The sequence below is a fragment of the Cutaneotrichosporon cavernicola genome (genome assembly GCF_030864355.1).
Source record: "Cutaneotrichosporon cavernicola HIS019 DNA, chromosome: 7b".
NCBI lineage: Eukaryota > Fungi > Basidiomycota > Tremellomycetes > Trichosporonales > Trichosporonaceae > Cutaneotrichosporon > Cutaneotrichosporon cavernicola.
The window spans coordinates 753427-779129 of record NC_083400.1 but is presented as its reverse complement, the minus strand read 5'-3'; the positions used below and the strand labels follow the sequence as shown (position 1 = coordinate 779129).

Genomic DNA, 25703 nt, shown 5'->3' with positions numbered 1-25703 from the left:
TCTCCTCTCATCGGGATGAGTCCCGTGCGCGATTATTGTTTAGCATTGGTACCACTCATGATGTGTATGGGGACGAGAATTGTACAACAGATGTTTATACCGCTCGACGCAGGGTGTGCATCCACGCGGCCCGTATGTCGCCGGTGTCTGCGATGCAAGTGAAAGCTTGAGTCGCCTGCGGGTCAGTGAACTCTTGCAAAATGGTTGACCACTCACTGTCTGGATGACAAACAGCTTGCTGCCCTTCTCCTGAACTTCAAGGACGTATTGGATGGCCGATTCGTCCCGGTCTGCGCCGCCGTGGTTGTAGACGACGGCCTTCATGTGACTCGGTATAGGGTGAGAAATAAATTGGAACTCGGTCTTGACCCTCGGCTCGCCTGTCTCTGGGTCATCCTTGACCGCCAGGAGACGAGGAAGATCGGTCATAATGAGCTGGCGCCGCTTGGCTGACGGCAGCAGGAACGAGGGCAGAGGAACTGCGCTGGTAGGCTTGATGGACATGCCCGTCGACAGGACGATTCTCTCGTTTGCGACGAGGAGCGGCATCCTGCAAGTTAGTAACCGCGTGATGTCACTCCACAGCGCACAACCTTCAACTCACCATCGGCTGTTGTCCGTGTGCGCCACGCCGCGGTATCTGGCCTCGGGTGAACTGGTACGCGATTGAGATGGACTGCGATCGTCGTACGATCCGCGATCACTGGTGCGACTGACGCGCCCCGATCCCGCCCGGTGTGCAAAGGTGGGATTGATGCCCATGGTGTCAAGCAGTCCGCTGAGGCGCCCACCACTTGAGCTGGAGCTCGTCGACCAACCGCGAGGTTTGGGCTGGCGAGGTGGTCGAGGGCCTACTTCTTCCTCGAGCCAGGCTGGGCGCGGTGGATCTAACTCTTCATCAGGGAAGTCCACCGCTTGGACTGCTTCAGCTGCAGCGAAGCGATTATATTGAGGCTCCTGGCTGTGGTCGCCAAACTCGCCGTCCGACTCATCGTCGTCAAACGCCGCCCAAACGTCCGAGTCCAGCGCGACTTGCGCGAGCGTCTTCTGCGGTAAAGTCATGCCGGTCGTGATCTTGGGTGCAGGCGCAGACCAGATGTTGTTCCAGTCCACGCCGGCGAAGAACGGGTGGGTCTTGATCTCTTGGGGGTTAGGCCGGCCACTCGCCTCGAGATCGAGGCAGAGCTCAACTAGTGAGCGTGCAGCAGGGTCGAAACCTTTTGGGAACTCGAGCTCGCGCTTCAACACCTTCTGGAAGGTGAGGAATTCGGTTGCACTCCGGAATGGCGACTTGCCGGTGATGAAGTCGAAGAGAACCACTCCGAACGCCCATATATCGGAGCTGGAGGTCAGCACGGTTCGTCAGCCCACACTTACGCAAAGGTCGCGGGCTCACTACGCAGCACCTCTGGGCTGACATAGTCTGCAGATCCAACAAACGAGCGCTTGCTGGTCTCGGTGGGCTCCTCTTTCCTGCCAAGGATCTTCGCACTGCCAAAATCCGTCACTTTGAGGCGCATCTCGTTGTCCAAGAGAAGGTTCTCGGGCTTGACGTCACGATGGATGATCTCGCGTTCATGAATGAACTCGAGAGTATCGATGAGCTGTGCCGCATAATAGCGCGTCGAGGTGAGGTCCAGTGAGCCGTACCTGCGAATCACAGCGGCCAGTTCGCCGTTGCTAGCGAGCTCGAGGACGTAGTCTTCTGTCAGGGGACGAATGATGGTGAGGAGGAAGAGATGGCCAAACTCACAGACACTGGTCTTATCGGCAAACGTGCAGTATAACCTGATAATTCCCGGGTGGCCAAACACTTGCTGGCCACCAGTCACCGACTTGGAACTGCGCGCGCTACGCTCAGATGGCGCAAGGGACTGCCGGCGTTTGCGCGGGGTGCGCATGCGCATGGAGTCCTGGTCGGTCGAGCCCTCCCTTCTTGGGTGAAGTTGGAGAGGCTCCGATGCAGTTCCTCCATCCGATTGGCCGTCACTGGATTCTTCCTTGACAGGTGAAGGCGGTTTGCTGCGAGGCGAGTCCTCCAAGATCTCTAGCGGCTCGTTTGTGCGCGTCCCGAGGCGGCCAGATGTCAGGAGAGGCGAAAGAGGGATTGTGCCCGTCGTTGGAGAGTCGGCAATGGCAAGGGGTCGATCACGCAGCCCGCCCGAAGGCGACGCTATCATCGTGACCGCAGATGAGCCACCACCACTGTCAGCGCGCAAATGATGGGGTCCACTCTTGCGATTGGGTCCGCCACCCGTGGACGATGAATTAGACAGGCCGCGGCGGTGACCAGCGCGGGCGGTCGGAGACATTGATGACCTGGGGAGAGAAAGCCGAATAAGGGCATCTCGTTCGATGTGGGCGTACTTGGCCTTCTTCTCCTGGATGAGATGCGCCTGGTTCATGATCTTGATCGCAAATTGCTGGGCATGGCCACGGGGGCTCGCGGAGAGGGCCCCATTTGCTGCAGCCGTCGCGAGTACAACCTGGTGTCAGAAATGAACGAGCAAGAAAGACTATGGTCGGGACATACAGTGCTGTAGCTCCCACGCCCGAGCTCGTCGCCGAAGATGTAGTCTCTCCTTGAAGGTCTCCTCGAAGCGGCCGAGCCGCTCGACTGCGTTGACAGCTGGCTCTGGCGCCTCTCGCGTTCCGACAGGGCAGCGTGGCTGCTGTCCATACTCTGGTTACGCGACTTGGGGATACCGCGCAGTGTAGTCGGTGTACCTGGGCTAGAGCTCGTATGTTGGGGGCGCGCAGGTGTTCCGGGGCCGTCATCGTCTGCGACAGTGACGCGCAACGCTTGTGGCGAATGGGGCGCACCTGTCATCATAGATTCGGGAAGAGGAAGGCGCGTTGCGCGAGGTGTAGTGGGACTGAGATTCCGGGGGACTGATGGGGAGCGTCCCGTGTTGCAAGTGATGATGGACGGTGTTTGCCGCCCACTTGTCCCGATTGAACGCGGGGGATCGGTTGCTTGTCGCGCCATTCGAGGGCCGTTGCGCGCGAAGCCTCTTCCCCCATACATTCCCGCAGGCTCTGGCTCGCTGTAGTCGGCCCCGGCATCGCTGGGAAGCTGTGCCTCGGGAGTGGCGGCCGTGCGTGTTTGAATTGGTGGAGGACGAATAGGCACTGCGACAAGCGATGAGGATGACTCGGAAGTTGTGGTCGAGATCGACGACGACGTCGAGGCGTTGCGTTGAAGAAGCGATGCCGAGGTCACGCGCGCAAAGGCAGGCAGGCCAGAGGGCGGCGTCGGAGGGGTGCCAGCCGGGGAGGCAGCGGTGGCGGCCATTGTTGGGCAGGCGAGAGGTTGATAAAGACGCCGTGCCGCAACCGGCTGTGGGTGTAAGCCGTGAGCGTCTTTGGCGCCTTGTTCTGCTTGATTGAGAGCAAGAGCAAGAGCAAGAACAAGAGATATGGCGTGTTTCTGTGTATAAGGCAAGAGGAAGGACTTTGCACTTTGGTACGGGGGGAATCTATGAGGATAAAGGGATCGAGATGGGCTTGTTGAGTGTTACGGGCCCCTGTTCTGGCCCTGTTCTAGCCCTATATTGCCCTTGAATCCAGGTCATCCAATGTTCATTTCTAGTCTGGAAGTGGGCCGAGGTCTTTGGGCCCAGGGCAGTGGCAAGGGTGAAGAGGGCCAACCCATTGGCGACAGAAGAGGTTAGCATATTTAGGCCAATCTGCCATGGGCCTGGGCAATTACCTTTGACCACGTGATTAAATAAGGTTGGGCTTAAGTAATCAAGAATTTCGCCTAAACCACCACTTTGTCAAAAGCATTTGGCTTCAAATTCTGTAATTCAAATCAGTAATTCAGTAACAGACTTTAAAATATCATATAGCTAGAATGGAAGGTATCTGTTACTACTTACTTTACCGTAATCAACTTTGGCCAACTCGGCCAGGCCCACACTATCCACCTTTGGCACGCCTTGGCCTCCCCGGTGCCGGCATATTGCAATATGGCAAGTGTACCATAGCTGCATCGAAAGCCCCTCCCCTCGGCCCTCGGGAGTCTGGAAATTATGGCTCCAACTGCGGAAACTCTACAAATGATAATCGTCGATGCAGTTCACACGCACACGCACACCGCGACGTGCCCAAACCCTGTCAATATTCATGTCGGACTTTCCACTGCGCGCGCAGGTCATAACCAAGGAACAAACCCAGAAATGCGGAAGCACTCACTCGTCACGCCAAGCATACACGACGGCTCCTTTCTCCCGGAGGAGGGTTGCGAAACACCACGCTTTTCTGTAGGCCGAGCGTGATATGAAACGCCAGCGGAGTGATAGTGATGCTGTCCGACGGCTCCTTGCCCTCAATCATGGACTGTTAGTTCTTCGCGAGCACCGTCGCCTGTGCGGCTCCGAGCCGAGCAGCCTTGTGCGCCCCTGTGTCTGCGATGTCTGTCACCCACGGCAAAAATATTTTGATACGCGGGGTGGGCGAGCTGAAGCGTTGGCTTGACACGGATGAAGCCGTTATCGGTGTTAAATAGCGAATCCGTCGTCGCCGTTAGGGTGCGGACGAGTTCATTGTTCGGTGTCTGGCCAGTCGTAAGGATCACGAGCTGCGTCTCCAGCTCGCGGCCGTTAATCAACTTGACGCAAAACGTTGAGATCGGACGGGAAACCGCCCTCTGGGAGCACAACACGCGAGTTGGTGATAAGTTCAATGTCAAAGCTGCCTGAAGCGCACCGCGATGAACTCGTGGAAACGCAAATGGAATTTCGGCATCACGCGGTCGCGCGACTGCACCAACGTCACCTTCTCGCTGGGTTACAGACAGCTCTCTGATATCGGCCGCCATCTGGATGCCGACCGCCCGGCCTCCGATGATAAGTATCGATGGTAAAAAAAGCACTTGCTGCTGGTATCGCTGAAGGTACTCGACAGACGCGATCTTATCTGCCTACTCCATTGTGCCCGGCGCAGACGGTCTAGTTCCAGTCGCAATGCCCAGATACTCGTAATGAAGCTCCTTCGAGCCCTGCCATGGACGGTCGAGTACGACGTGGTTCGCGAGGATGAACATAGAGGACTTTGGCACGCACCACAGCATCGAGGCCGTGACGATTTGACAAACGCTCTTGGTCGAAGAGACGGTACGGGATAAATCCCTTGTGCTCAAAGGAGGGAAGAACCGCGTATCGAGGTTGAGGCGTTAGCTCCTGAATCGGCGACCTTGGTAGAACTTTTGTATGCCCTAGTTATGAGAAATATGGAGCAGAAACCAAACCCGCACTTGGGTTGGCCTCTCTGCTGACTCACGAAAGCGAAAAAAGTGATGGAAGTGGGTGTGAGGCTCGACGAGGAGGATCTGTCGGGGTGAGCACTTTGTGGTAGACTCCCTGCGCGACGAACGGCTCGAAGAACTGCCCGTCCCGATTTACTGTACGCGGTGCGTGGTGGGAAGGTCCGCCGCCAGTTGCTGAGCCACGCTCTGGGGTGAGCGCAGTAATGTCTCTACTCAACAGTGCCAACATACGACTGGCCTATCACCACGACGCTCTTGAGTGCTGTGACCATAGTCGATGGTGGGAATCACCCGCTCATGGCATGTCTTACAGGTGGCAGTGACCAGCCTCATCTCGCCCTGTCTGTCGCAGCCGACTCCTTCAGACCCGATGGAGACCCCGGCTCGAACTGTAGGATCGTGCAGAACGCTCTTCGCATGACTGCGCGTGGTCGGAAAGGGACAGGTCACGGTATGCGGGGTTTATCTGATAAGTGAAAGCGGCGTCCTGCGGCCACTTGCCAGCATGTTTGCGCTCGGCCGAGTTTCGGATCTTCCACCGTTAATGTAACTGTGAGTTCGCCGCAACAGTGACTCGGCAATGTCTGACCCCACGACATGCATAGCACATAGCGCATTACTCCTATCGAGTACGTGAACCCTTGGCCAGTCCGTCCACAAGCTGGTTGTGGAGTGACTGGCGGCGGGACACCGCCTCCTCCTCCTCTGTGGCCTTGGTCAACAGGTCAGATTGCGACATCTGGTACGTCGCGAAGTCCCGCTGCGTCGAGGTGAGGTCGGGGAATATGTCCAGCGTGCGCGAGTCGTCCTGAAGCATACACTGCACCGCCAGGATGACACGGTTGCCCGCCTGCCGCGAAGACACCGCAAGCTCAGGAGAAAGCGACTGAATCAGCGACAGCTTTGTCAGAACCCGGTGACTCACCTCTACAACCAAGTGACTGCGCCGCTTGGCTTCACCCTCGACCGCTTCCTTTGGCAGCTTGAGTATGCACATACCCATTGCGTTCATAGCGTACGTGTAGCCAGCAGTCCGCACGCGAGCCCACTCCGAAGAGTCAACCTCGCCTTGGTGCGCAGTCATGAACCGCTTGAGAGCGGCCTCAAGCTGCGAGAGAAGGAAGGGTGGGTTGCACACCTCTACAAGCAACGAGATCATCGCATTGGTGGATTCGAGGACCTGTAGTCAGTAAAGGTAAACGTGGCACTCACTGTGTGATCGGTGCTGATGCGCAGGTCAAAGAGACGGTCGAGGAGGGTATCCTCGCGCGACTGTGCCTCAAACAGCGACCACTGGTTCTGCACCAGCTCCCACAGGGTCACAAGAGCCTGCTCGAGGATTGCGGCAGGCTGTCATCAGACTGGGACTCGGGCGATTTTCGCTCACCTGCTTGGGATCAAGAGCCGCTAGAAGGCCGTCCAAGACACGGTCAAAGAGCCGGTTCTCTGCCCAGATCTCGGACCTACGGCCGTCCTGCTCCTCGCCGTCCTCAGCGACGGAGTTTTGAGCCGAGAAGTGCGCAATACGCTTCAAACTCTTTGCCGTCGGCTGATCCAAAGATGCAACATCGGCTTCAATATCGTCGCTCTTGACAGAGTTGACAGCCGCCGCCTCTTCTAGCACTTCAATCAGCCTAGTCCTCTCGGCCACGGCACAATACTCACGCTTACGTCTCGCCGTCCACCAGCTACGCTCGTACCCGCTGTGTTCCAGCTTGTGAATGAGTTTCGGAGTAATGGACATGGGCGAGTCCTCCCACTCTCTCCGACCCAGCCCATTTAAGAGTCCGCGTGCAGGCGTCATGGTTGGCATGTTGTTTCCTGGTAAGCCACGGGCGGGGGTCATAGGCGCGGTCGCGATGAGCGCATCGTCATCGTCAAACTCGAGGAGCTGTTTAGCAGCTGACAGCCCTTGTTGGGCTTGAGCGTGTCTCGCCTCTTCCGCGGGATCCTGGTAGGTGAAATACGTGTGGGCTTCAGGGATCAGCGGCGGTGGCTGCGAAGGTTGAGGCCAATTCGGTCCAGAGAGGGACCGAGGCGTGGTGGTGGGGCGCGCCACGTGCAGAGACCCGGAAGTCGTTCTACGTGCGCCGTGGGCAACGTTACCTCCAGGAGCACGGAATGCTTGGAGCGGCGAGTCAGCCGGCCCAGGCGGGCTCCAAGAAAGTGTCCGTGCGAGGCTTGAGGACCTGGATCTGGCCGACACATCCGATGAGGCTCCCGACATGACTCCGCTGATGGGTCGTGGAAGTGTCGACATCCGAGACACAGGTGACGGCAAAGCCTTGCCATTGCGCGACGTGTGGCTCTGTGGCGATCTCACGCTGTGTGTGTCAGACTGCCGACCGTCAACGGAAGGTGGCTTGATCTCTCTCGACAATCGAGCGATGCGCTTCAGGCTGGGCGCTTGTTTGGAGACGGTATGCGCAGATGAGACGGGTGAGATTGGTGAGGGAGGCGACGGAGCGTGTGATGCCCTGGACGAAACCGGCCTTGGCAGACGAGTTGAGGTCGCAGGGCTGCCAGGCGTACGCGGAGCGGTAGCAGCAGCCGGCGTATGGCCTGGGGTATCGGCCTCGTGCGCTCGCTGGGAAGGCCCAGTCCGGGGTTCTTCGGGTGAGATTGGAGTCGCAGGTAAACCCGAGGCCTCCCTGTGCGGCTTCGGCGAAGGGGAGGCCACAGGAGAGTCCCTTCCCCCGTGTGGAGTCGCCAGCTGTTCAGAGAGGTTCGTGGACAGCGTCGCTGCAGTCGGAGTCGCTGTTGCACTCGCCCTCTCAGCAGCTGCCTGGACTCGCTTAGCTGCTATCATCGCGCTCATTGCCGAGCTCGCACGAGGTTTGGGTGACGGCCTCACGGCCGGTGTGGCACCATCACCGTTACCGTGTCGTTGTTGGTTTGCCCGCTCAAGTTGCTTCCTTGCTGACCCATCCAAACTCGACATGATCTTGGCCGCCGGTTGTGGGAAGATACGCTCCAAGCTCCAGTAGGTGATGCGGCCTTGCTCGCGGACGGCAGGGTTGATGTCGCTCAAGCACCGCTTCACCATCTGCTCCGCTTGGTCGAGCAGCCCGTCGTGCAGGATGTTCTTCGCACTCGGGCTCTCGATGAACGTTCTGAGATGGGCAACGCCGTACTGGCGCGTCTGGGCGCTCTTGTCGCTGATTGCAGCGTTGATGTGGGAGAGTAAGATGCGTGGTTGGACAGTTGAATATTTGATAATGGCCGCCACTCCCGCTTGAGACCGTTCGGCAATCATCCGTTTCGTCAAGCCTCTGGAGCTGTTAGTTACTGCGAGGGATGATCACGTACGCCATCTTCCAGAGAGTAGGCAGCAAGACTTCCGCTGACGGGTCAAACGACGGTCCCAGAGTTTCCGCCAGCTCTTGAACGAGAGCACAAGATTGCTGGGCTAGGGTTGTTCGCAAAGTCGTGAGCTAATGTCAGGTCTGCTGTTCGCACACACTAACAGTCCTCGACACCCCATCGATGATGTCGCCCTTGAGGCCCGCAACGAACGCATCGGGGTGCTTCGCGAACACTTGGCCGCGCAGCATTCCTCGGATGCGAACGAGGGCTCGCTCCCGCGGACCCCAGTTATGTTCCGTCTCCTTGCCCTGAACGTCAGCGCCCGACTACTGCTCATCCTCACCGCAAAGTGGGGGATCATCGCCTTGAACTCGAGCTCGAGATCACGCGCGCCCGCGATCTCCAAGTTAGCGAAGCCACGTCTGGGCACATACGTAAACAATTTCGACATCCTCGTTCGCTGGCGTTGGGGCGCGCGTTGACTCTGAGCTCCCAGCCGGTGCTTGCCTCACAGCGGAAGGTGTGGGTGGCACGCTAGGCCCCCCAAGGACGCGGGCGAGGATTCCGTCCGCAATCGATTTGCGGACGTTTCGAGCGAACATGAGCTTCTTGAACTCGGTGCGGGCCGCGGGGGGCGTAGTAGAAGGTGACAGAAGCGCGACAACAGTCTTAGGTCAACGTCATGCGGCTACAGGTCTCACCTCGCGCGCCTGGTCTCGGACGGCTCCGTCGCTGTCCTCAAGAAGATTGACGAGGCTAGCGAGCCATGGCTTGAGTGGCAGCTTCATGGAGGGGTCGTTGCGCATCTGCAGCAGAAGCTTGAGGATCTCAATCTTCGCGCGGGCAGCTCGGCCGCTCAGCGCGTCCTTGACCGCCAATTCCCACTGGGACACCACGCCATCCCTGTCCTTGACCCGGCTTGGCCCCGCCTGGGAAGCGGTGAGGAATTCACTTCCGTACGCCTTGCCGCCCAGCAGTCCGAGGCATTCCCGAGCTGGGCCCGACAGTCGCTCTTTAGGGTCATTGAGTTTCTCGATAAGCCCAGGGAGCATGTGCGACAAGGCGAGTTTGAGATGCAACGCGGGTGTGACTGGGATGAGGGGCAGGAAGAGGGGGAGGAAGGTGTTCAAGGTGGCGGAGACGAGTAGGTGGGCGGAAGAGCGTACAAACGGCCCAACGAGCAAGGTGATGGCGTCCACTGTTCGCTCGGGGAGTTCGGTGACTCCCTCGAGCTTGAGTCCCCAGTGAGTGACGAGGTTGACCTTCTTGTCGACATCTAGTACTTGGTCAGTATATACTGGGGTGTTGGTCCGGTGCGGTCACTTACCTCCTGTACGAAGATCAATGAGGAAGGCTTCGACTTCCTCCTCTGTTATCGTAGAGGCTGCCATGATCAAGACCAGTACAGCTAGTACAGCCGAGTGTAAGGCAGGGGGAATTAGATCAAGACAACGTGATGGGATCTAAGTTTTGATCGTGGGATGATAGTGAGGTGTCGCGGTCGGCGTGTGGCGTGTAGCGCGTACAACAGAGAAAGTGAGAGAGAGAGCGAGAGAGAGAGAGAGAGTGGGTGGGGTGAGTGGAATGGTGACTCCATGACGCACACCTCAGACGCGTCGCGCCAACGGAACCAAATTCATCCACACACGCCTCATAGGACGCTCATCCGTCTCACGCACTCACTGCACAAATGCGCAATCGCACAAATGCGCTTGAGGGAACATGCAACCCAATGCATAAAAATACAACCAACTACCATCCCTCCTCGACTTGCGTCGCGCCCTCTGACAGCCACATTGAGAACTCTTGGCCGCCAACTCCGAGCAGACTGTAGCGGGGAGAAAAAGCGACCGCCCGCGCAGGAGAGATGTCACCTTCCCCGGGCGGCCGAAGGGTGATGGTAGGCGTCAATGTCGCCGGTGGACGGCCACGCACGGCTTCTAGCTTGGTCTCGCCTTTGGGTGGCGTGAGGTCCCACACGATGACGCTCCCGTCCGCCGAACCCGACAGCACATAGTTTGAGTCGGCGCTCCAGCTCAGCTCCTCGCCACTCATGCGGCCAAGCCCGACATGTCCCTCCAGCCGCCGCACGATGTGCAGCTCGAACGCGTCAAGGATGTAGTGCGTGTCGCGGTCCGTTCCGATCAATAAGTAGTGTCCGTTGTTGCTAAAGGAGATGGAGGTAAAGTGCGGCGTTGGAGGCGGGGAGGAGATCTTGGCGAGCTCGTGGTCGATCAGTGGTTTGTGTGCAAATGGCGCCTGGCGTCAGCCCTCATTTCATCCTTAGCCGTACGTCGTCCGATGTCGACGCATCAAAGAGCAACACTGTCTGGTTCTGGGTGCACGCAACTGCGAAGACACACCCGCTTGAGTCGAAGGCCGCGATCGTTGAGCCGCCTACGTCGTTAACAACACCCTGCCGTTAGATCTTAAACGGAAGAGTCACATATTAACCAACACACCTTGCATGCCTGCATTCGCAGGTCCCACAGTCGCACCGTTCCGTCGTCTCCCGCGGAGATGAACGTATCATCATTGGGGTTCATTTGTAGCGAGCGCACACTGGTGTCAGCCCGTCGTTCTAGCGCGAGCTCACGTCGCAGTATGGCCCTGGAAGTACGCGAGGTACTTGTTGTCGTGCATTGAGTGATAGCGGAGAGCGTGATCGTTCTTTGTGCTCGCGTGGATAATGTTGGTGCTCTTGTGGGTGAAGCGCGCATGGCTGATGCCGTACTTCTTTGAGTAGAGTGTTTTCAGTTTCCTGCTGTCAGTGGAAGACGACAGAAATCGCAGAAGCCCCATGATGCGAAGGTCGACACGCACTTGCCCCTGCGCGCGTCGAACAAGATGAAGACGTCGTCATCGCCTGCCGTCACAGCCCGCTCTCCCGCATCGTCAAACGCGATGCTACTGATCTGCAGCGACGACTGCTCTGTGCCTTCTTCGGAACCTTGCGGCGTGTTCTTGAACACGCGCGCCGGTTTGAAAGCTTCGAAGACGTCGCGGGAGAGAGTGATGAGCTTCTGCTTTGGTGGTTGCCGCGGTGGCCCGGCGTTTGCGTTACTCATGAAGGATGGTTGATTTGATTGATGTGTTGACAAGGTGGTCGGCAATCGGCGATCAGATCGAAATGTCCATAGATGTTAGGTCACGTGCGCAAAGTGGAGGTTACACCATCCAGTCCCATACACACCCCACCACCCAATACCTGCTACGTCCAGAGCATGCATCACACAGTCATGCTACCAGTGTCTACTGCCTGCGCCGCCGCCTTGGATTCGAAGACGAGTTGCTTCCACAGCTTCGTGACGAATACCTCCGCCTCGTCCGCGAGAATCTGGGGTCAGGGTGACGAATCTGGGAGCGAAACAGACGTACCGGACTCAGATCGTCCACGAGGTCCTCAGCCCCTTTCTGCTCCTTGATGCCTTCCATGGCAAAGGCAGCGAGGTCCTCATCAACCTCCCCGAGTGCATCCTTAATACCGCCGGCAACCACTTCCCTGATCTTGGGCATGACTTGCTGCACAGCACTCCAGTCGACGCTACTCCGAAAGATCGAGCGCGTCGACGTTGGCAGCGACTTTGTGATCTCGAGCAGCCGCGCCTTCTGCTTCGCCACCTCGGCCTCGTCGGGTATACCGGCCTCAGCGACGATCTGGTCGTAGTCGAGCTTTACAAAGGTACGCTTCTTCTTCGCAGCACTCGCCTCGTCCTCGTCCTCGTCGTCGCCGAACGTGACGCCTGGCTTGGCAACGGGTGCCGACTTCTCCTCCTTTGGCTCGGGTACTGTGATCTTGGCTGTAGAGAGATTGAGTTTAACAGGTGCAGCGTCCTCAGTGAGGAGGCCCTTCTTGCGTTGCTTCTCCTCCATTGCGGCCATCTCGGCAGCCTGCTGCTTGAGGAAGTCTTCAGACTCGGCCTCTAGCGCCTTGATCTCGGCATCCTCCAATCTCCGGTCCTCAATGTCGTCCTCCTCCTCACGTATCCGCTGCTGCTGGCGTTGCCGGCGCCACTCTGCCTTGTCGCTGTAGAAGAGCTCCTTTCCCCGCTCTTCCAGCTCGTCGTCGTCCCAGTGTTCAAGATCGTCCGAGATTAGGCGCTTATTGCGCGTCTCGTTCTCGCTCCGCTGTCTCCGCACCGACTCTTCACGCATTACAGCTTCGACGCGCTGCCTTTCGTGCTTCTCCACGCGGTGCTCGCGCTAGTTTCAGCTTTGGATGTTGGTTGGATCAACTCACCTCTCGCAGAGTCGACGAGCGCTCCCGGTCGCTCTTTTGCTGCCGTAGCACCTCCTCCTCCTCGTCTGTTCGCTCACTAACCGCCTTGCCCTCAGCCGTCTCAGGGCGCACAAACGACACTGGTTTATCGTACGCCTGTGGGTCCTTCTCACGCATCCGCGAGGGCTCGCCCTTGGGTACCTCGGACTTGGGGAACGCGCGCGTGCCATACCCGTATCCGACGGGCTGTCCGCGAGCCTGCATCGTCTTGAACCGTTCGCGCTCTTCCTCAAGACTTTTCTTGTCGCGCTCGCGTCGTGCTGCGTTCTCCCGGAAGATGGCGATCTGATCAAGCACCGCGACTCGCTGCGTCTCCGGCAAGTCTCCCTCCTTCAAGTCACGCAGATGGGCTGGAACGTGTACGTCGATAGGCGAGTGGCGCCCGCCGCGCCGACGTGACTCGGAGAACGAGCTGTTGGGGTCGGTCAGACGCGCGACAATGTGTCCGATCGTGTTGCGCGCCGCTTCGTCCGCTCTCTCGTCAAACTGTATGTCAGCTGTGCGCTCGCGCCGGCACGGACCTCTGAGCGGCCCAGCGTGTCTTCAAACTCCTTGAGGAACTCAGCCGTCTTCTGGTCCGCCTTGACCACCAGCGGCTTGGTGGTATTGTTGCGCCGCCCCTCGCTGGTCATATCTGGGAGCTCGACACCGTGCAAACACCGAATGCAGCGCAGAACGACCTCTGGGCTCTCAAACATCGCGAACCCAAATGCTTGCGGCTTGCCGTTGGCGCCCTCGACGCGCTTGAGCTCGTGCAGCTGCCCGCACGCCTTACGTCAGCTCTCCAAGCAAGCAAGAGTGCACTCACATTCAGCAATTCCCGCAAGACTTGGTCACTGATGCCCGGTGCTATGCTGCCGATAAAGATCTTAGTCGTCTTGACGTCCTTCTTTGGGCCAGAGTGGTTGGGTGTGCGCGCGTACGCCTGGTGCGGCGGCGTCGGGAAACCGGACGGCATAGGCGGTAGCCCAGCCCCTGGCGGGGGATACCCCGGGCGGTTGCCGCCCCGGGCATTTGGTCCGTAGCCGGCAGGCGACGCGCTGCCTCGAGGTCCGTTGGGCGAGAAACCCGGAGGGGGAAACGGAGGCATAGCCCCCGAGCCCGGCGCAAATTTAGGCCTAAATGGCGGTAAACCCATGCCTGGAGGTGGGCGTGGCGCTGGGATTAGCTAGAACGAGGGCTGAACTCACGAGGACCGTTCGACATGGTGAAATGGGTGGTGTCTGTATCAAAGGAGACCGATTTGGTCATGTTGTCCGTTAATCCATCGACCCAGCAACTAGGAAATTTGCTTCCGTTGTGTTGTTGCCTTTCCAAAGTCGACCGCTGATATGTTGTCAAGGCTTTGAACTTATTCCCCCAGCTACCCCAGCTCACAACCATGTCGATTAACGTGAGGCGGTCACTGAAGCTCGCCGGCAGCTTCGCGCGAGGATGTTCGCGTCAGCAAAACTTGCGCCCTCTCTCCACACTCCCAGAAAAAGGACTTGTGGGTGCAACCACTCAGCCACAGTCGCTCGCGCAAGTGATCGACGACTCTATCAAGGCCACCGGTCCGATGTCAGTTGCGCGGTACATGCAGTTGTGCCTCACACACCCCAATTGGGGTTACTATAGCCAAGGCGATGTGTTCGGGCGAGAAGGTGACTTCATCACGTCCCCTGAGATCAGCCAAGTGTTTGGCGAACTCGTCGCCATCTGGTTATTGACGAGGTGGATGGCGGCAGGAGCGCCGGAGCGTGTGCGCCTCCTCGAACTCGGTCCGGGGCGCGGAACTCTCATGGACGATGTGTTGAGGGTGAGAAGCCCAAAGACCGGGCTGATGACAGACGTTCCAGGCGCTGGCCAAGTTCAAGATCGACTCTGTGACCCTCGTCGAGTACAGCGAGAAGATGCGGGGGATCCAGCAGGAGAAATTGGGCCCGCGTTGCGAGGCACTTGGTGCTAAACTTGTGTTTGAGGAGGAGATTGCGGGCGTGAAAGAGTGTGAGCTGACAGATGCACGGACTGAACTAACCGTAGCCCCATTGTTCACAATGTTCATCGCGCACGAGTTCTTTGACGCCATGCCTGTGCACGTCTTCCAGCGTGATGAGGCCGGCTTTCGCGAAGTGCGAGTGGACCGCAACCCCTCCTAGTAAGGCTATCTCGCTTTCGGCAACTGACCCCAGTCTTCCCGCGGCGAACAACCCGCGGTTCCGCCTGGGTGTGGACCGCGAGTCGAGCTTGCTCGCTTCGCTCCTCCCCGCGTCGTCAGCACGCTTTGGGCGCCTTCCCATCGGGGCCCGCGTCGAGATCTGTCCCGACTCATCGCGCATCATGCGCAGCGTCGGCGAAGCGATGGCAGAGGGCGGTGGCGCCGGCCTTGTGATCGACTATGGCAGTGACCGGAGCTTCAGCAACAGCGTCCGCGGGTTCCGGAAGCACAAGGTCGTCGACCTCTTCGAGGAACCAGGCACTGCGGATCTCACTGCGAACGTCGATTTCGCGTATCTCAAAGAGTCACTCGACGGTGTTGCTGAGACGGCCGGGCCAATCACGCAGGCCAAGTTCCTCCTCTCACTCGGCCTAGAGCCTCGTCTGGCCAAGCTCATCAGCTCGGCGGCCGACCCTACGCAGCGGAAGCGCATTGAGGATGGCGCCAAGCGTCTCATTGACAAGACTGGCATGGGTACTCAGTACCAGGTCATGGCTGTGGTCAAGGGACCAGCTGGCGAGGACGATGTTTATCCCTTCGGCAAGCCATCCAAGGATGTTCCGGAAGCGCCAAAGCTGGAGGAAAAATCCAAGTCATGATCTATGGCACATCACCTATGACACATGTAATATAGAAACTACACCTACACATCGAGCTTCGCGAGCTTGTCGCCGAGCGCTGCCAGGCGAGCCTGCACACTCTCCCAGTTCTTGCTGATGGATGTGCTCGCGTCAGCCATGCCTTTCTGCACGCCGGAAACGATGGCGCGCAGCTCGCGTTCCTCCTCGGCCACAGCGCGGTCCGACGACTGAAATTCGCGCAGGTCGTCGGCGATCGCGATGCTCTCGGCGTGCAGCGTCGACAGGCTGCGGAGGCGGGTGAGGAGGGGCGGAATGACGGGGAGCAATGGGTCGAGGCGGGGCAAGAGGGCGAAAAGCGACTGCAGGCGCTCGAGATCCGTTGGGGACAACGTCGCTACCCCTGGTACAGGGGAAGCGGGTGCTCCTGGCCGCCGGGAGGCCGCTGCGCGGTCGAGATCGGCGAGGAGGAGCTTGACACGGCGGGCGACCGAATCGAGATGGCGGGGCTGGGTGAGGAGGTTCATGAAGTGATCAAGACGAGCAAGAGTGTCAGACAGAGAGACCTGGCTCTGAGTGTCAGTTGGCGCTCAGCATCTTCCAACTCACGCTATCTGCACCCGTGTCCGAAACTCCCACTGCGCGCTCGAGCACCGCGAGGCGCTTGTCGACGTCCCCGACCTGCAGCCTAAGCGGAGCGAGCTTCTCGCTATCCTTTCGCTCCGGCGTGACCTCGAGCTCGGCCAGCCTGTTGGTAAAGTCTTTCTGCTCTGGCGCGTGTGTGCCATCAGAGGCAGTGTTCAGGCGTTCACGCAGCGCCGAGAGCTCGGACACAACATCTACTGGATGCCGTGGCGGCAGGACCGACTTGCGCTTGGTCGAATCGGAGCGAGTGGGAGCTGGGGAGGAGTGGAGTTCGCGCTCGAGCTGCGTGACCTCGGCTTGCAGGCGCCGCAGACGGCTGAGCTGCGTCTCGCGGGGAGGCTCAACAACGTCTCCTGATGTCAGCCGTCATCGATTTGCATGAAACTTACCAGGTTCAGTAAACACCTTGAGCGCCCTGCGGCGCGACGGGAGGTCACCGACGTCGATATCTTCGCTCCGGCCGACGGCCTTCTTCGGATCTTCGTCCTCGTCCTGTCATCAGATTCGGCGACGAGGTTGAGATCTTACGCGATGCGCGGTGACAACTGGCTCGTCGGCCGTCTCGTAGATGTCCTGGGCCGAGTCCTGGAATTAGCGCGGCCACTGTAGATCGCACAATGTCTGGAAGGCCTGAGTACTTTGCCGACATGATGATTGTTGTGTGAGCTAAACCGTTCAAGCCAACAAGGCCGCCATCCCCATGATGGACGCGACTGTGCGTCACTATGGTGGCGCGTCATTTATCCGGCATCCCCATCTAACAGAGTGGAGGTACCATAAGGTAATGCATTGCGTTGCTCAATCAACAAATCAACTAACCTTCCCTGACATTACATTAACATCTCTTCACTCTTCGAAATGAGCAATCGCTCAGAATGGGACGTGTTGAAGCAACATCATCGGTAAGTCTCCCCCAAATCTCTTAACTGACAGCAGGTTCGTGCGGGATGATGAAGAGCCCGCCGATGTGAGCTGGGAGGAACGCTTGGCTCGTGCATACGAGAGCAAGCTGTTCAAAGAGTTTGCCCTTGTACGTATCCTCAACAGGCCGGCTCCCCTCACCAGACTGACTCGAGATCGACCTGAAGCACTTCAAGAGCAAGCGCCTCGCACTGCGATGGCGCACCGCAACCGAGGTCGTCGAGGGACTTGGCGAGGAGACCTGTGGCTCACTCCGCTGTCCATACCACCCCAGTGGGAGCGAAATGGTGGAGCTCCGGGCATTTGAGTTGCCGTTCGCGTACGTTGAGGACAGGAAGCGAAAGGAGACGCTAGTGAAAGTCCGCCTGTGCCCCAAGTGCGCGAAGAAGCTCACATGGAAACCTGAAGACGAGCGCCGAGAACGGCGGCGGAGTAGTTCGCCCAGGCGTGAGAGCGGCAGGAAGCGGGAGAGTCGACCGGATGGTCGTCGCGATCGAGATCAAGACCTCGATGGTGTCCGTGAACGAGATCGTGAAAGGGATCGTAAACGAGACAACGACCGTCACCGAGATCGTGAACGCGACCGTGATCGTGAACGCGACCATCGCCGATAGTCCGTCACCGTTAACCACCTCGCCATTTCGCTTCCTGCCCGTTCCATCGTCAGACCCTGTTGTATGTAACACTTGCATTCGCATCGTTGCTAATCGATGAATTTCACGCTAACCTTGTTATTGTTATTACTACTTTAATACCCTTTCCTCGCAAACAACTACTGATAAATATACAACTCACTCCGCCTTGTTGATCATCAGCCTCTCCTCCAGGTCCAGCGGCCCATGGAACTTCTTGCGCCCGTCGAATGCGTACAGCAGCCCACAGATCGTGAACACCACGGCGAGCACGACGACCGCGTAGTTCATTGTCGCGCCAGTCACCGGGATCACTGGAGGGAACACAAAACATACGCTCGTCAGAAGTCCGAAGCACAGAGCGCCGATGTTGATCGGCCGGCGCCACCGCCCGAGGCCCCACTGACGCGTATGTCCGGCGTACGCAGTCTCGCCTCCGCGGATGAGCACCGTCGCGATCGGCACCATGTACGAGATCTGCAACAGCACGATGGCAGCAGCGAGAATGGCGTTGAGCGCAACCGTCGAGCCGAGGTAGATGAGGCCAAAGACAAACACCCATGCCGTGACGAAGATGACCGACCACGCAGGCACCATGAGTTTCGGGTGGATGGGTGCAAGGTAGGACGAGAGCGGACCAAAGCCGCGGTCTCGCGCAAAGCTCATGACCATGCGCGATGAGACCGTGTTAACCGCCTGCACAGCCAGGAACATGGACAAGAGGTTGAACATTACAAGGCATGTTGCCTGGAGTCAGCGGGAACAGGCGAGAACTAACTCCAGCGAGCGACTTGGTCGACTGGTAGTAAATCTGAAGGAGCGGCCCAGTGGGGGCGGCAGCGACGGCTTCAAAATCGGAGAGAGCGAAGAGGATGACGACCATGAAGATCCACGCCGTGACAGAGCCGAGACCAACCGCAATGATCATGATGCGCCTAGTGGTGAGTGACTCCTCGTCTTTTAAACTCACGGTGCGTTCTTTGCAGGCTGCGGAATCTCCTCGACCATGTGACTGGCAGCGTCAAAGGCGGTCAGGCCCAGTGTGCTCTGGAGGAGGCCGAGGATGAAAGCCATTCCATCAGGCCAGCCCGTGGCGTTGTTGAATGTTGCAAACACCTCCTTGGCGCTCTGGTAGCGACCCCTTGAGCAAACGAGGAGCACGATTGACACCACGACGATGCCTATCATGCCCAGGAAATACGCGACCCTGTCTACAGTCGGGAGGAGGCGCACGCCAAAGAGATTGAGCAGAGCCGCAATGAGGGGGAAGAACAGGAACAGCAGAAAGCTTTGCCAGTTGGTCGGTGCAAAGTCTGGGTTAAAGATTGCGGCACATCCCAGGACGAACTGCATGCAGAGACTGGAGCCGCCAGCGAACAGGGAGATCCAACCTGCACACGCAGCCCAGCCAACGGCGTAGGAGAGGCCGTTGCGCCACCGCAGCGGCGCGACACAGACTGCCGTCAGCTAAGTCATGAGGGAGCGTACAGGTCCAGTCGTACTGTCCGCCCGAGAGTGGGAAGACGTGGCAGATCTCGGCCAGAGACACAACCATGAACATGGTCCCCACCGCAGAGACGACGAGGCCCCAAACCATCGCAACCTGTCCACCTGATCCGAGGACAACCGAGAGCGACGCGGCCATGGCTACTGTCAGCAACTCTCCAGTCAGCAGCGACTCACCTGTCCACGAATTGAGAAGACTGAACGCCAGGCCAAGACATGCGAAGAACGAGAAGCGGCGATGGAGCTCGACCTCGGTCGGCGCATCCGTCACATACACATTCCCGGCACTCTTGCTGTCATTTGAGCCCACGGTAGTGAGCTCAACGTCAGTCATGGCGGGCAAGATAGAAGAAAGAGAAAGAGAGAGACAGAAGAGGCCAGAGTGGAGAAGGCGAGTAGAGGGAAGCCGACCAAGTGCCTGTAGAGGTTCGGTTGCGGCCTGGGTGGAGCAGTGGGGTATCGGACAAGTTGACAACTCCAAGCCTCAGCACAGTCGTGTTATGTATCCCATCCCAACGTCAGTTGCCCACCGTTAAAGAGACCTCGTCCATGCGCTGAGCATGCGCCATCGCTGCGATCGAGGATCGCGCAGCTATCAGTGCCCGCCTTGTGCGCAGAGTTCGGCACAACCAAGGGAAAACCAAGGGGAAACCATTCACACGACCGTTCGTCGTCAGTCGGTCCCTTCCAGAGGCACGATCGCACAAACCCAGCTAGATATGCGCGGATCACCTGTTATCAATGACCATGCGCACAACAAGGTGCACGAGCGAGGCAGGTGAACCAGGTGAGACACCAGGAAGATTCGCTGGACTACCGAGGGTATCTATCCTTCTTCTTCTTCTATCAGTCTATCACTGTGTGCTGGTTGAATGGGTTACAAACCACTGGTACCGATCTTGGGGAATGTGGACAACCTGCCATCACACCGGTCTGGGGCCCAAACATGAACGCAGGAACGTAATTGGAACGGAGGCGGTAAGCGACGATGAGGCTGAACCCTTGGGCCGTACAGCAACCAGTACATGTAATACATGTAACAGTGGGAGAGAATGCAGAGGGACGCTTATTCGGTTGTTTTCCCAGGACGTTCCATTCTGGGAGCTCGGATACAAACTCGGCAAAGGTTCGGCAAGGGATATCGGCACAGGCGAGCTTTGACAGAGATGTGACCTTTGTGATCAAATGATCAAATGAGATATGATCAAATGGTCATCTGAGATAGAGTACATGTTTCCTTTGCATCTGCCTAGTTAGTCTCTATGATGACTATGCTGGTGGGTAGTGGCCACTCCATAAAACCAGCGACACTGCCCCCCACACCCAAACCCACAAACCCCACGCCTTCTCCAGCCGATTCAACTTTCTGCCTTTGCCTCCCGTCGAGACGAAGTTGCAAGCCAAGGTCCACCAAACGACAGGATCTGTAGGGGCCAGGCGCAATGCAATCTGCGTGTGTGAGGCGAAGATGAGTAGCGCATCCATTAGGGCGACGTATACAACGATCGCAGTGGTGACGACCTCGTTTGTCGACGAGGGGCCAGCTTGAGTGCAAGTAGTGGTATTATTGGTGAAGTGACGGTACACCCCTATCAGCGAAACAGCAAGCACGGGCACAGCAAGGGCAATGTTCGGTACCTGCTCTGGGCGCCAGTACTTGAAGAGGCCGATGTTCCTGGCGTCAGCTCAGCAGTTCTGTTTGGATATCCTCAGACGTAGGTACGTACCAGTACTCGCCCTGCACGAAGCTATACGACGAGGGGAGGAGCTTGGTACACCATGGTCGGGTAGGTTCTGGGAGGCAGAACTGGGCCCAGGTCCAAGCCTGGAACGTGACGAAGGGTAGAATCACGATCACGCAGAGTATTCCTGTAAAGATGACGCGCGGAGCAAGGCGCTGGTGTCAACTGTGTTGTCACGGGCGGACTAACGGGGATGTCTAGTCCGTACTGTTTCAGTAGCGGGGCGAGAATGGCGTATGCGAGCGGAATGGTCGTGAACACGCCGGTGGCTCGCAAACTCGCCGCGACTGCGAACGCCAGTGCAGAAGCCCACCACTTCGATGTGGTCATGGCGTAGAACCCCACAAACGTGGCGAGTGCAAAGGTCGTCTCGGTGTACGGGGCCGCGAGGACGGCAGGCGCAGGGGGAAAGGCGTACAGCACACCCGCGATTAGGGCTGTGCGGCGATCGAAGAGTGCACGCGTGAGTCTGGAACCAGTCAGGCGAGGATGCGGCAATGGGTACAAGAGCGGGGGAGCTTAATAAGACGTACTTGTAGAGAAATACGACCGCACCAACGCGCGCAATTGTATTGACAATCGCCGCGCGGCGTAGGATCGCACCCGCATCGGTGCCTAAGATGTGTAGCAGTCCTTGCCATCCTGGCTGAAACGCTAATTGTTGTTCGTAGGTATAGCCGCGCGTAGCGATGCCAAGGAAGTGGAGCGCGTCCCACCGCAGCCCTGGTGCGGTGCTGGCGAGGAGGTGACTGCTGTCAAACGGCTCGACGACGCGCACGAGCACCTCTTGGACGGCATAGTATCCGAGTGAGGTAATGAGCGTGAGAACGGCCAACTTCTGGACGTCTTGACTCCCTGGTGGTCTTCTTGGTATTGGTGCGGAGCTCATTCGACTAGAAGTGTTGGATACAACGTCAACATATCCAAACACGTCATCCAGAGTGGAGGGGATTTGGTTCCTGAGACACCACCGTGGGAAAATTACATCTCCTCTCAATCCAAGTCGGTTACTACCACGCCTCGGTGCCAACATCGCCTGAATCGGGGAGGCCGAAAGGATGCAGATCGGCACTCGGCGCCGTGCCGTACGGGAGGAACAAGTTGGCAAGCTCGAGAGGGAGGAAGAGTGAATCGGAACCGTCGACTGGCAAGCCTAGATCGGTGACGCTCTGCCGTTAGCTCGTCCTTGGCCAAGATAATCACGTTGTCCTGCAGCCACGTCGGGAGGTTGGATGGACTAAACTCGGTGGGCCACGCAAATCCATCGATGCTGTCCCCAAAGAATGGGTAGTCACCTTCGTTCATCGGCATGGTCAGCAGGCTCTGCAGCCCGTCCTGCAACTCTTCGCCGTTAAGATTCTCAGGCAGGCCGCCCTCCTTGCCCCGCGGCGTGCCCGGCACGGTGGAGATAGCGCCAGTCTTGCGCCGGAGGTTGGAAAGCATGAGCTTGAGCGTGAGCGCGTACCGCTCCGCATAGCACTCGGCGGAGAGCACATGCACAACCTCCGACACGCGGCTCGTCAACGTTGGCAGGCTGACGACGTGAGGATATAGCATCGCGATCTTGAGCAGGAATACTGCAGCGAATGCGACAGCGGCGAGCTGGTCGTGAGTTGCGTACTTGAGATGGCGCCGGAAGTTGTGCGAGTACAGGTAGATCTGGAGGCACTTCATCGCAGCGTCCTTGGCATGGAACGCCAGTTCACGCTGCTCGTTCCTGAGCTGATGTTAGTCGCGCGTGGAGGCGTGTAAACTCACCTTGTCCCACTGACAGCCACGGAGCGCGGCGCAGACGGTCCACAACTGAGCATAGTGTAGCTCGACCTCCAGAAGCCGCATCAAAACGCTATCCTCCTCGTATCGAGACTGGAGGATGCCCCGCCATTCTGAGAACCAGTTCTCCATCTCGCCAAACATCATGCGCACAAAGGCGATGGTCGACGAGTCAGCCTTGCCATGAAGCTGATTGAGGTGTTCTCCAACTCGGACTGCGCGTCAGTGCTCCGCAGGTCCGTGTCTTGCGCGACCTACTTCGCAAGTTGACCATTTCCACGCGCGCGACCAGGGAAGCATCGGTATCTGAGGCCATGGGGTGGTTACTGGTGTCAGCTTGCTTCCCAGCAATTTGATCTTACAGAAGGACGCGAGCTGCTCGCACCGACGAGTCATCCCGCAGCAAGAGAGGTTTGCCAGTTCCTAAAGCCAATCTAGAGTCAGCCCGACTTAAACCACTTGGCTCACAAATGTTCGTTCAAGTAGCAGTTGAGCCAAATACGAGCCGACACGATGAGATCGCGCTCCTCAGCATCCGTGCGGCCTTCTGCTGTGTCCGCCAGTTTGTCGAGCGCACGGTGGAGGTTGATGTCAAGGCCCATGCGCAGCGCGTGGCCCACCGGTAGCCACCCGTACTGGCTCCACACACTGAGGATGAGCATGGCCATGACGGCTTCCTTTCGGACAATGGGCCCAAAGAGCGTTGACCGCGCTATGCCCTGCCCCTCCTCGAGGCAGCGATGGAATGTGGTACCCAAAACTCCGTTACCTGCCCGAATTTTGGCTGCGACAGCGAGCATGCCATTTGTCGAGAAGGGCGTGCGTTCCACAAAGCTCTCGAACACGTCGTATTGCTTGTCCCACAGCGGTACAAAGTAATGGCAACCCGTAAAGAAGATGTCCCACAGCTCCCTTGCCTCAGCCTCTGAGACGAGGCCCTTGGTCACGACATCTGGGAACGGGTTGCGCGGCGTGGGATCCGGCTTAGTCTGGCGGCGCACTCGTAAATGTATGTCCTTGCTACCGCCGATCGTTACGCGTTTCCGCTTGCGTCCTCGCTGATCACGCTCCTCTGACCGGCGCTCCGAGTCATCCGTCGGCATGTCGTCAGTCGTCTCGGTGCCATCAGCCATCGCGGCTGCGCGGTCGGCCGCGTTTGCCAGTGTCTGTAGTGCCTGAATTGGGGCAACGAGTGGCACAGCGGTATCAGAGGACATTGAGTGAGCCGAGGGGGAGCGTGAGGATCGCGCCGAGTGGCTAGGTGAGGCCGGCGCAGAGTCGAGTGGGATGATCCCATAAGTTCCGAAGCGATGATCCTGGTGATCAGTGTGGTCATGTCACGTACTCACTGGGGGTGCAAATCCGGGCAGCTTTGGCCACACCTTGTCCGGTTGAGCTGGCTTTGGGTCCGATGTACGCCCGCTCGCAATGTTCTGAGGCGACAGCGGGTCATCTCTCGCCCCATATGCCTGGCCGGCATGAGACTGGTTTGCTGGCGACGTTGTGGAAAATACGGACGGCGGCGTCGTCGTCGACGACTGCTGGAACAGGGTGGCCATCGGCGTGAGTGAACTCTCGCTCGAAATGAACGGAGCCGGCCCCGGTGTCGCGGGCGGGATCATTGTGAGGAGCTGTTGCAGCTGCCGTCAGTCTTGCCACAATTTGGCACTCACCGCCGCCTGGATCTGGTGCTGCCCGTTTGCCAAGGCCTGTACGCTCTTCTCGAGCGTGTTGACGCGCGCCTCGGCCTCGCCGGACCACGTTTCCGCGTCACGGCTGCGCGCCTCGCGCCGTTCGGCCTTCTCGAACACACAAGTCATGCCATTGAGTAAACATCGGCGACATGAGCTCGCGCCACCGGGGTCAGGCTCGCAGCGATTCTTCCCCTTGCGGCAGGCGACACAGGCGCGCGACCCACGCTTGCCAGCATTCCCGCTGGGTTGGGCAGGCCGTGAGGACGAGCCGGAGCTTTCATAGACGTCACGCTCCTTTACGCCGCCGCCTCCACCATTTCCGTATGAATAATCTGAATTGGAACGGTGGAAGCCGTCGTGCATAACGCGGTCGATGTTCGGATTCGACATGTAGCCGCGTGAGAATGAGTGAGGGTTCACTGAGGTTCAGAATGGCAGAGCCGGTTGAACTCACTCTTTCCGCAGAGACTGAGGCGGAATCCGTGACAGGAGGAACAGATCTGAGGATCCGAGTGACTGCGAACGGAGGCGGCGGGTTAGCTGTACAACTGGACGGAGAGTAAAGTGGGTAGTGAGTTGTTGGTGGATGATGGATGATGGATGGCGGATGGTGGATGATGAATGTGCAAGAGGTAATGTAATGTTTAGAGATTACATTTCCTTAGTCCTTATTATCCTTTAGCCTTTTGTCCTAATGTCTTTATGTGAGGAACTTAGTTATCCTATCTGCTGGTTCCGTCTTCTGCCCAAAGCGGTAATTTACTAACCGGCATCCCGCGGCTCAACCCCGTCCGGAACAGCCCGGCCCGGATGCTCCGCCCCCATCCCTAGTCCTCGGTCCTAGTTCTCGGTAACATTTAGCAAACAATCCGCCACCTCATCCTGTCCAACCGCCAAAGAGCGGCCAGATGTTGAGGGAAAGCTGCTCAAGACAACTACACACCTGGTACATATCCGAGTCGATGAGCCTAGTGGATTACAACTTGACTTGTTCGCGTAAGGACTCTTGGCGTGAAAGGTCAAACAGCCTCGCCAGTCCATTAACTGACCCTTCAACCTCGGATAACTGCAACGCGACTAGGACCAGAACGCTTTCCACGAAATTCAACGACCTCACTGAATTCATGCACCCCCCGAAAAGGCCGAAAAGGGAGGCCTACA

At 58.2% G+C, this 25703-nt stretch overlaps 10 protein-coding genes across 10 annotated transcripts; 2 read left to right on the top strand and 8 right to left on the bottom strand.

Moving 5' to 3' along the window:
- Positions 1 to 94: 94 nt before the first annotated feature.
- On the bottom strand, positions 95 to 3295 carry PKH1 (uncharacterized protein; the record flags this gene model as incomplete). Its single annotated transcript, XM_060603962.1, has 6 exons — positions 95 to 175; positions 217 to 550; positions 605 to 1342; positions 1378 to 1702; positions 1754 to 2486; positions 2534 to 3295. The coding sequence occupies 6 exons, from the start codon at positions 3293 to 3295 to the stop codon at positions 95 to 97; spliced, it is 2973 nt and encodes a 990-aa protein (XP_060460204.1).
- A 2596-nt stretch (positions 3296 to 5891) lies between these two features.
- STU1 (uncharacterized protein) lies at positions 5892 to 9966 on the bottom strand (the record flags this gene model as incomplete). The annotated part of the gene is made up of 12 exons (XM_060603961.1): positions 5892 to 6155; positions 6195 to 6449; positions 6482 to 6619; positions 6657 to 6892; positions 6935 to 7160; positions 7593 to 8541; positions 8579 to 8703; positions 8737 to 8883; positions 8919 to 8975; positions 9010 to 9243; positions 9277 to 9851; positions 9903 to 9966. The coding sequence occupies 12 exons, from the start codon at positions 9964 to 9966 to the stop codon at positions 5892 to 5894; spliced, it is 3270 nt and encodes a 1089-aa protein (XP_060460203.1).
- A 361-nt stretch (positions 9967 to 10327) lies between these two features.
- Positions 10328 to 11643, bottom strand: CcaverHIS019_0705180 (uncharacterized protein; the record flags this gene model as incomplete). The annotated part of the gene is made up of 5 exons (XM_060603960.1): positions 10328 to 10834; positions 10869 to 10991; positions 11038 to 11137; positions 11172 to 11336; positions 11399 to 11643. The coding sequence occupies 5 exons, from the start codon at positions 11641 to 11643 to the stop codon at positions 10328 to 10330; spliced, it is 1140 nt and encodes a 379-aa protein (XP_060460202.1).
- A 161-nt stretch (positions 11644 to 11804) lies between these two features.
- On the bottom strand, positions 11805 to 14060 carry CcaverHIS019_0705170 (uncharacterized protein; the record flags this gene model as incomplete). Its single annotated transcript, XM_060603959.1, has 6 exons — positions 11805 to 11912; positions 11954 to 12778; positions 12816 to 13340; positions 13376 to 13624; positions 13663 to 14012; positions 14045 to 14060. The coding sequence occupies 6 exons, from the start codon at positions 14058 to 14060 to the stop codon at positions 11805 to 11807; spliced, it is 2073 nt and encodes a 690-aa protein (XP_060460201.1).
- Positions 14061 to 14235: 175 nt separating this feature from the next.
- Positions 14236 to 15650, top strand: CcaverHIS019_0705160 (uncharacterized protein; the record flags this gene model as incomplete). Its single annotated transcript, XM_060603958.1, has 4 exons — positions 14236 to 14652; positions 14693 to 14840; positions 14877 to 14991; positions 15026 to 15650. The coding sequence occupies 4 exons, from the start codon at positions 14236 to 14238 to the stop codon at positions 15648 to 15650; spliced, it is 1305 nt and encodes a 434-aa protein (XP_060460200.1).
- Positions 15651 to 15694: 44 nt separating this feature from the next.
- Positions 15695 to 16923, bottom strand: CcaverHIS019_0705150 (uncharacterized protein; the record flags this gene model as incomplete). The annotated part of the gene is made up of 5 exons (XM_060603957.1): positions 15695 to 16201; positions 16239 to 16624; positions 16664 to 16766; positions 16803 to 16859; positions 16891 to 16923. 5 exons carry the CDS (start codon positions 16921 to 16923, stop codon positions 15695 to 15697), a joined length of 1086 nt encoding a protein of 361 aa, XP_060460199.1.
- Positions 16924 to 17132: 209 nt separating this feature from the next.
- On the top strand, positions 17133 to 17601 carry CcaverHIS019_0705140 (uncharacterized protein; the record flags this gene model as incomplete). The annotated part of the gene is made up of 4 exons (XM_060603956.1): positions 17133 to 17176; positions 17211 to 17304; positions 17351 to 17514; positions 17556 to 17601. The coding sequence occupies 4 exons, from the start codon at positions 17133 to 17135 to the stop codon at positions 17599 to 17601; spliced, it is 348 nt and encodes a 115-aa protein (XP_060460198.1).
- A 385-nt stretch (positions 17602 to 17986) lies between these two features.
- Positions 17987 to 19667, bottom strand: CcaverHIS019_0705130 (uncharacterized protein; the record flags this gene model as incomplete). The annotated part of the gene is made up of 5 exons (XM_060603954.1): positions 17987 to 18574; positions 18606 to 18762; positions 18798 to 19284; positions 19316 to 19474; positions 19511 to 19667. The coding sequence occupies 5 exons, from the start codon at positions 19665 to 19667 to the stop codon at positions 17987 to 17989; spliced, it is 1548 nt and encodes a 515-aa protein (XP_060460197.1).
- Positions 19668 to 20602: 935 nt separating this feature from the next.
- On the bottom strand, positions 20603 to 21964 carry GPI18 (uncharacterized protein; the record flags this gene model as incomplete). Its single annotated transcript, XM_060603953.1, has 4 exons — positions 20603 to 21008; positions 21061 to 21230; positions 21265 to 21544; positions 21609 to 21964. The coding sequence occupies 4 exons, from the start codon at positions 21962 to 21964 to the stop codon at positions 20603 to 20605; spliced, it is 1212 nt and encodes a 403-aa protein (XP_060460196.1).
- Positions 21965 to 22085: 121 nt separating this feature from the next.
- On the bottom strand, positions 22086 to 24932 carry CcaverHIS019_0705110 (uncharacterized protein; the record flags this gene model as incomplete). Its single annotated transcript, XM_060603952.1, has 8 exons — positions 22086 to 22244; positions 22279 to 22797; positions 22834 to 23063; positions 23107 to 23174; positions 23211 to 23282; positions 23317 to 24164; positions 24198 to 24488; positions 24522 to 24932. The coding sequence occupies 8 exons, from the start codon at positions 24930 to 24932 to the stop codon at positions 22086 to 22088; spliced, it is 2598 nt and encodes an 865-aa protein (XP_060460195.1).
- Positions 24933 to 25703: the final 771 nt, after the last annotated feature.